The 7,847-nt window shown below is 42.6% G+C and overlaps 1 protein-coding gene across 1 annotated transcript in view; it reads right to left on the reverse strand.

The window, feature by feature from the left end:
• Nucleotides 1–5,764: 5,764 nt before the first annotated feature.
• LOC113810706 (uncharacterized) overlaps nucleotides 5,765–7,847 on the reverse strand; it is a 15,635-nt gene continuing 13,552 nt past the window's right edge. The window contains exons 4-5 of the mRNA XM_070142760.1: nucleotides 6,524–6,796; nucleotides 5,765–6,149 (exon numbers count right to left, since the gene is read on the reverse strand). Coding sequence (XP_069998861.1) covers nucleotides 6,103–6,149; nucleotides 6,524–6,796 — 320 coding nt within the window. The 3' untranslated portion in view covers nucleotides 5,765–6,102. The remainder of the gene's footprint in view (nucleotides 6,150–6,523; nucleotides 6,797–7,847) is intronic.

Below are 7,847 nucleotides of genomic sequence, written 5' to 3' on the forward strand. Positions count from 1 at the left end.
GATGTTTGCCTGATAGTTTATGGATCCGTCGCCAAACAGCTAAAATAGATGTAGATGTAACTGATGAAACATAATCTTGCCAGCTATTTGTTTTGCTGTTTCTAATTGTACGGCAAAGATGGGCAGATGCCCTTTTAAAGGAAATAAGGGCTGATAGCTGGTGAGGGGTGCCTCGTTTGTAGTGATAGCCGTTCCAGGCTGCTCGTTTTAAGCGAAGTGCTTTGGTGCAATCAGAATTTCACCATGGAACACATTTAGAGGTATAAGAACGTTTAGTCTGTCTACTGCGGGTAGTGCGGGGAGGGAGAGGGGTTGGTGTTGGGGCTGTAGTTGAGATTGGAGCTGTGGTTGAGATTGGGGTGTCTGGGTTTAGAGTGGCAAAGCAATTGGTCTGAGGGATTTAGAATGTAGAAGTGGAAATGGGGACATTTTGGGGTGGAGGGGGAGGGGCTGAGCGAACGATGTTACTAGAGTATGGAGTATGAGAGAAACCTTGTCGACGTGCTTCCTGTCTGGCTTCACGTAAAGTGAGTCCATTTTTGTATCTGAGAGTTGCTACTTCAGATTCAAACTTGTAAGTGGGACAGCCTCTATAAAATATATTATGGAGGCCGCCGCAGTTAGCACATGTTCGTGTTTGTGCTGAGTAGTTTGATCGGTTATGACCAGGTTGGGCACAAATGGGGCATCGGTCTGTGGAACGGCAATGTTTGGCAGGATGTCCAAAGCGCCAACAGTTTTGACATTGACGGGGAGGGGGTTGGTATGGTCGAACAGGGAGGGATTGTCCACCGATGTAGATACATAAGGGAAGGTCATGTGTACGGAAGGTAATTTTGGCAATGTTGGTCGGATTCTTTCGTTGACCTTTAGGAGGAATGGTGTAGCAATGTACTGATTTCATATCTTGGTCTTTGAGGCATCCTAATAAGTCTTCTTCACAGTCTGACCAATCTTTGGTATTGACTGGGCAGTTTGCTGGGGAGAGAGAGACAGTTCTGGTACAGGTATTAAGGGTTGGATGAGGTTCTGCAGGAATGGGGTTGCCAGAAAGATTAGTTAAATTTGATAGTGCTATAGATTCAGTTTCTGATCTGACTATTACAAGACGGGAGCGATCGCGTCTGGTATAGAAAGGGACTCTACCTACTTGTTTTTGGAGGCATTGTTGAAAGAGAAGAGCGTTGCCTGAGTAAGGAGCTGTAGAAGGGATCACGAAAAATCGGTCCCATTTAGCTGGGCTAAACAGAGTATTTAAGATATCTGTAGGGTTGGTGGTGGTGGATGGTCGGAGACATGTGGAAGAGGGAGTATTACGGAATGATGGAGAATAAGGCTGCAAGGTAGTAATAAGGGAGGGTTGGTTTGATGAAGGTTGCGGGGGTAGAGTTGATGAATTTGAGGAAGTTGGTTGGGTAGGAATGCCTTCTGGAGATTGATTCTCTGCTTAGGTAGGTAATGCACTAGTAGGCATTGAGGAGTGGGTAGTAGTTTCAGTGTTCGGAGCCGTGGTCAAAGGAGAGCCTGGGTTGGGGCTATTTGATAAAGAGGCAAGCCTCATTGCCTCTAATAAAGGGATTACATTTTCATTACTGGTCATGGGGAACCTGGATTATATAAAAAGGCCTAAACGGTCCACCTCCTTTCGCTACTGAAGGTAAGGGCTAGCCAAGTCGGGAGTACCGTGCCCATAGTTCCCGCAGGCCGTTCAGGAGTGGCACTAGGTCAGCCTTTCATCCTCTCAGCATGGCTCTCACACCTTAGGAAGTAGATAGTAGAAGGGGATGGAGAAGAGACGGTAACAAAAGCTGGAGAGGGAAAAGAACATGCAAATTAGCTGAGTCGAGGGCTGAGGCCCTAGGCAGGGGAGATCCCTGTATTGGGTCTCAGTCTTTGTCTCCTAAGACCCCCCCACGACAACAACAGGCAAGGGATTGGGGGGGGGGGTTATTCTAAATCTTAGGAAAAATACTTACTTGACAGCTTCGAGTGATTTATAGGCTTTCAACTCCTCTTCTGTGTACCCACCCGGCGTGGGTATTAGGTAGAGATAAATATCACCAAAACTAACATGGGCCAACCATTGGGGCTTACAGACCAGCCATCAGAGAGAGAAAGGATCTGGTAAGCTTTCTGTAACTGTAGAATACTTGAGATTTTTATCATGACTTTTTTAGCAACTAAATCGAGAGATTTATAGTAGGTTGACATCGGTCTCACAGCTGATTTAGTGGCCACTGTTGATCTTTAGCCCACCAGTGTTGTGTGGGTGCGGGAAAAAGCGTTGTTTTTGCTTTGAGGACTGACCCTATATATATATATATATATATATATATATATATATATATATATATATATATATACATATATACATATATATGTATATCTATCTACATATATGTACATATAGACAACTATATATCTATCTATATTCATGTATTTTTGTAATACGCACACACACACATACACACATCGTTTCACCTCGTACAGTTTTTGGCTGTCTGTGTGTGTCTCTTCTCCAGGTGAGAGGAATGAACGAATGTTACCTTTTTGGAGAAAATGTCGGCAAATGTATCTTTCTCGGACTTCAATATCAATAATAATGGGAGTAAACAAAAGACCTGATCAAAGCAAATAACAGCAGCACTGCCTGCGGTGTTTTAACAAGACTGGCCTGTGTATCATATATTATAATAATTAACCATATCTGTTATGATAAATATTTTGAATAGATAAATGTCTAAACCTCATTTGCACACACATGTCTCTAGCTCTTTCTGTTGAATGCTATAAAAATTTTCAGCAACTGGCCACTTTTAGGTTTGCACATGAACAGCTCCACCTAATACATACATAAAAATACATTATTCAACATTATATATCACATTTTCATATCTTTTATACGTGTTCTCAATGCCATAGACTTCTCCGAGGACAATTTTTATTGCACTATTAGAAGGATTTTTGGGTCAAACACCAACAACTCTGATTTTAATTAACAAGACCATAATTTCTTATTGTGCATTCAAAACTAAATTTAAATTACCATATGTAGCAGATAAAAAAGTGACATAAATTGCAGATTATAAAGGTGGTAGTACTGTTGGTACAACCTTCAACAATTGCTGGAGGGGGAAGGTTAGATCAGTAGCAACTCGAGGTGTCATGGCGTCCGATTCTGTTTTTGGAAAAAAAAAAATTGATGACGTCAGAAATGTTACAGAGGCTCTGTGAATATGGTCGATAATTTTGGTCTTTTCAAAAAAAAAAAAAAAAAATATGTTTTATTTTCATTGAACAATCATCAAAATAGCCCTGTGGGACGCCATGACACCACCTCGAGTTGCTACTGATCTAGCCTTCTCCAGCTGTGCAGCTGCTACTAGTGCCTCCGTGTCAGAGGATGTAGGCTTCAATGTCAGCTGTGTTATTAAAGGCAGCAATGCTATTAATGAAAAAGCAATGTCATATTTTGTGCAAGCAAGGAATTACTTGATCAGATTTAATGGCCTACCTCGTACCTTATTCATCGTAACTAAAATTCATATTTATCTTGCGACTGTCGAGCCTAACCTAACAATTATGAAAATGTTTAAATGAGAATGAATATTTTCACAGTGGGAGAGATGTATTTGAGCGGTTCCGATTGTATCATCAGGAATATAGATCTTTCTTCATTTGTCGCAAATGAATACGGTTCTCACATGAATATACGAGAGAACCATAACGACACAGCGTTATCTGTCTTATGTAGATGGCGAAACAGAAAGGGAAACGTGACTACTTTTACATCCAGATGGAACCGATTATGATATGTGTAAGAACTACTTACATTCCATCAAAGATAGTTTTCTATTCATAGTTTAATTATCATTATCTTTCTTTCCATTTGTCTATTTATTTCCTTCTACAAATAATTAAGCATAACAAAATTACAGAAGTGATTGCCGTTACTACTCGTGACGGTTGGCGCTTTTTAAACCCTGTGACGTCATGTGGCGAGTGATTTGAAAACAGACGGCGCGGCGGGAGAATTCAGCGTCACCGGGGAAGGCTAGATCAGGGAGGTGCTACGACATCTGATTCTATTTTTGGAAAAAAACACATTTTGATGTCACAAAAGTTACGAGTGCTTTGTGAATACGGTCGATCATTTTGGTCTTTTCAGTTTTCAAAAAGGATGGAAAATAATAAGTTTAATGGTTATATTTCCGTTGAACAATCATCAAAATAGCCCTGTGGGACGCCATGACACCCCCTCGAGTTGCTACTGACCTGGCCTTCCCAGTCACCCGAACGTTTGTGAAGAGAGGATAGCCTTACCCTCTCAGCCATGGGTGCGAATCAACAAACGGCTGGAGATTGTGAGCAATTTAGGGACGCATTTTAAAAGTAGAATGATTGCCGCTTATACTGGTCAACAAAATCAATAAAAATAATGTCTGCTAAAGTAGGTTAACTTACCCAAAACCGCCGGAGATGAAGTGAAGGACAGAAGTCATGTCACAAATCTTCGAATATCTCTTACCCTATACAAAAAGTGTTGTTTTAAGCGATGATCGGAACGGTTATCTATATCTGACAGGAATATTTTTAAATATAAAAAATCACGGAAACTTTGAATCTTGCATCTTAATATTTGTATTAAAATGTACGAGACGGCATAGACAGAAACAGGCATTCATTGTCTAATTTCATACAGAGAGAGAGAGAGAGAGAGAAAGAGGGAGAGGGAGGGAGAGGGAGGGAGAGGGAGGGAGAGGGAGGGAGAGGGAGGGAGAGGGAGAGGGAGAGAGAGAGAGAGAGAGAGGGAGGGAGGGAGAGAGAGAGGGAGGAAGGGGCATCAGCTCAATGGTAGAGCGCCAACCCGGCCAACCCGTTTCAGTCGACTCTGCTGTGATAATTAGTTATGTATGCATTCATGTTCATTTCCTTCCCTTTTTAGCTTTTCTGTTATATTCTATGTCATCGGATATTGAAGAAACGTCATTTTGGTAAAAAAAAAAGAGTTTGTTGATTTGTATTAGTTTGTCTTGAAACGGAGTATTGATGCGTTTTCTTCGAAGGCCTTTATGATAAAGCACGATCTTTTTACTGGTAGACTAATGAAATTTTGTCTTTCTCTCTGATTCTATCTCTGTTTGTCTGCCTGGCCCCCCCACCCCCTCTCACTCTCACTCTCTCTCTCTTGTTACAATTCATACCCGGGGTATAACCAGGCCTAGCCCAGCTTATAACCCGGATAAGGCGGGGTCAAAGTCGGGGAGGAAAGTATCTGACTACCCTTCCGCCTGTGGCCTGGAATTCACGTTCATGTAAACATATCGCGGCTGTACAACAGGATGAAATATCCGTAATATGTGTATGTATATGTATGTATAAGTATGTGTGTATTTACATTTATCTACCTATCGATATGTATGTATATATATATATATATATATAGGTGTGTGTGTATAATATACGTGTGTGTGTGTGTGTGTGTGTGTGTGTGTATGTGCGTGTGTGTGTGTATGTGCGTGTGTGTGTGCGTGTGTGTGTGTGCGTGTGTGTGTGTGTGCGTGTGTGTGTGTGCGTGTGTGTGTGTGCGTGTGTGTGTGTGCGTGTGTGTGTGTGCGTGTGTGTGTGTGTGTGCGTGTGTGTGTGTATGTGTGTGTGTATGTGTGTGTGTGTATGTGTGTGCGTGCACGCGTGCGTGTATGCGTGTGCGTTATGTTTATGTATATGTATGTACATTTACTGGGAAAAACGACGAATTTGCCAAAATATTTTATTGATGCTAAAATATATATTACACAATATGCTTTACAAAACATCAGTATATAATCATCATTTAGTTTAAAAAGTGAGTATTTTTTTAAAACATGCATCATACTTTAAATACTCCAACACTAAAAACAAAAACAAACAATAAAAAAAAATGTTTTCACAAAGAGTTTGGAGCAGCTGTAACAAATACAACATCAGTGATTTTAGGAATATAAATAGAAACAGAAGCTGAACTTAGAGCTGCATATCAAAAAAAAAAAAAAAAAAAAAAATAGTACATGACCCGCATAAAAAACAACAACGAAGACGTTACTCCGCTGACCTTTTCCAATCTCAAAATGAATGTGGTTGATGGCTGTAATGGTAAGGAGTGCCATAGCCTGAGAAATAGAAAAAAAAAACAGTGAAAAACTATTTTGTAAAAAGACTGATTTCATCTCTTCTATGGATCTATGTGATATGGTACAGTGAAAGGTGTATTTGAAAAAGACTTTAAGAACAATTATCATATATAGATATCTCATAAGGGTATTAGCTTTACTAAATCAAAATTATGGTTCAGTTTAGGAGCAACAGCCACTGTGAATAACTGAAAACTGTCTGAAAACTCCCAAACATGAAATAAATACATAAACAAACAAGCACAACCCCTAGCAAATGGAAAAAAAAACAAAAAAAAACAGAACTCCCAACCATTAAACAAACAAACAAACAGACAAGCAGCAAGCACCCGAAGGTCCCCAGCAGCACCCACCTGCAGGAGCTCCCCAGGCCGGCGACGGGTAGCCCATGTAGCCCGGGCTGTGCATGGGCTCGAAGGGCTCATGGGCGGGGCTGGGGGGGCACGACGGGACCTGGGGCGTCAGAGCAGGCGTCGACAGCGAATGCATGGGCGGCATACCGAAGGCGGGGTAGGGGGAGACCGGGTGGATGATGATGGGCGGCGGGGCGGGCCTGGCGGGCTTGGGCGACCGCTTCGGGGACGATCTCCTCTCCTTCGGCGACGGCTTCGGGGTGTTCGACGGGGCTGCGGGGAGGAGGGGGGGGAGGAGAGGGTCTGAAGCAATGGGGAAGAAGTGCGCGCGCACACACAAACACGCACATACACACACAAACACGCACATACACACACAAACACGCACATACTCACACTAACACGCACATACACACACAAACACGCACATACACACACAAACACGCACATACACACACAAACACGCACATACTCACACTAACACGCACATACACACACAAACACGCACATACACACACAGACACGCACATACTCACAAACACGCACATACTCACAAACACGCACACAGACACACACTCACACAGACACACACACTCACAAAAACACACACACAGACACACACTCACACAGACACACACACTCACACAGACACACACACTCACACAGACACACACTCACACAGACACACACACTCACACAGACACACACACTCACAGACACACACACACTCACACAGACACACACTCACACAGACACACACTCACACAGACACACACACTCACACAGACACACACACTCACACAGACACACACACTCACACAGACACACACACTCACACAGACACACACACTCACACAGACACACACACTCACACAGACACACACACTCACACAGACACACACACTCACACAGACACACACACTCACACAGACACACACACTCACACAGACACACACACTCACACAGACACACACACTCACACAGACACACACACTCACACAGACACACACACTCACACAGACACACACACTCACACAGACACACACACTCACACAGATACACACACTCACACAGACACACACACTCACACAGACACACACACTCACACAGATACACACACTCACACAGACACACACACTCACACAGACACACACACACACAAACAGACACACTGTATATGCATTAACTGAAACATACAGCTTAAAAACATATATCCACACAAATGCATAAACATTCGTAAACAAACAAACAAAAACACACAAACATACGCGCGCTTTACCCTGGTGCCCCCTTCACTCCAACCTCATGCCCTGCATACCCTACA

Source organism: Penaeus vannamei, chromosome 30, assembly GCF_042767895.1.
Source record: "Penaeus vannamei isolate JL-2024 chromosome 30, ASM4276789v1, whole genome shotgun sequence".
NCBI classification, from domain to species: domain Eukaryota; kingdom Metazoa; phylum Arthropoda; class Malacostraca; order Decapoda; family Penaeidae; genus Penaeus; species Penaeus vannamei.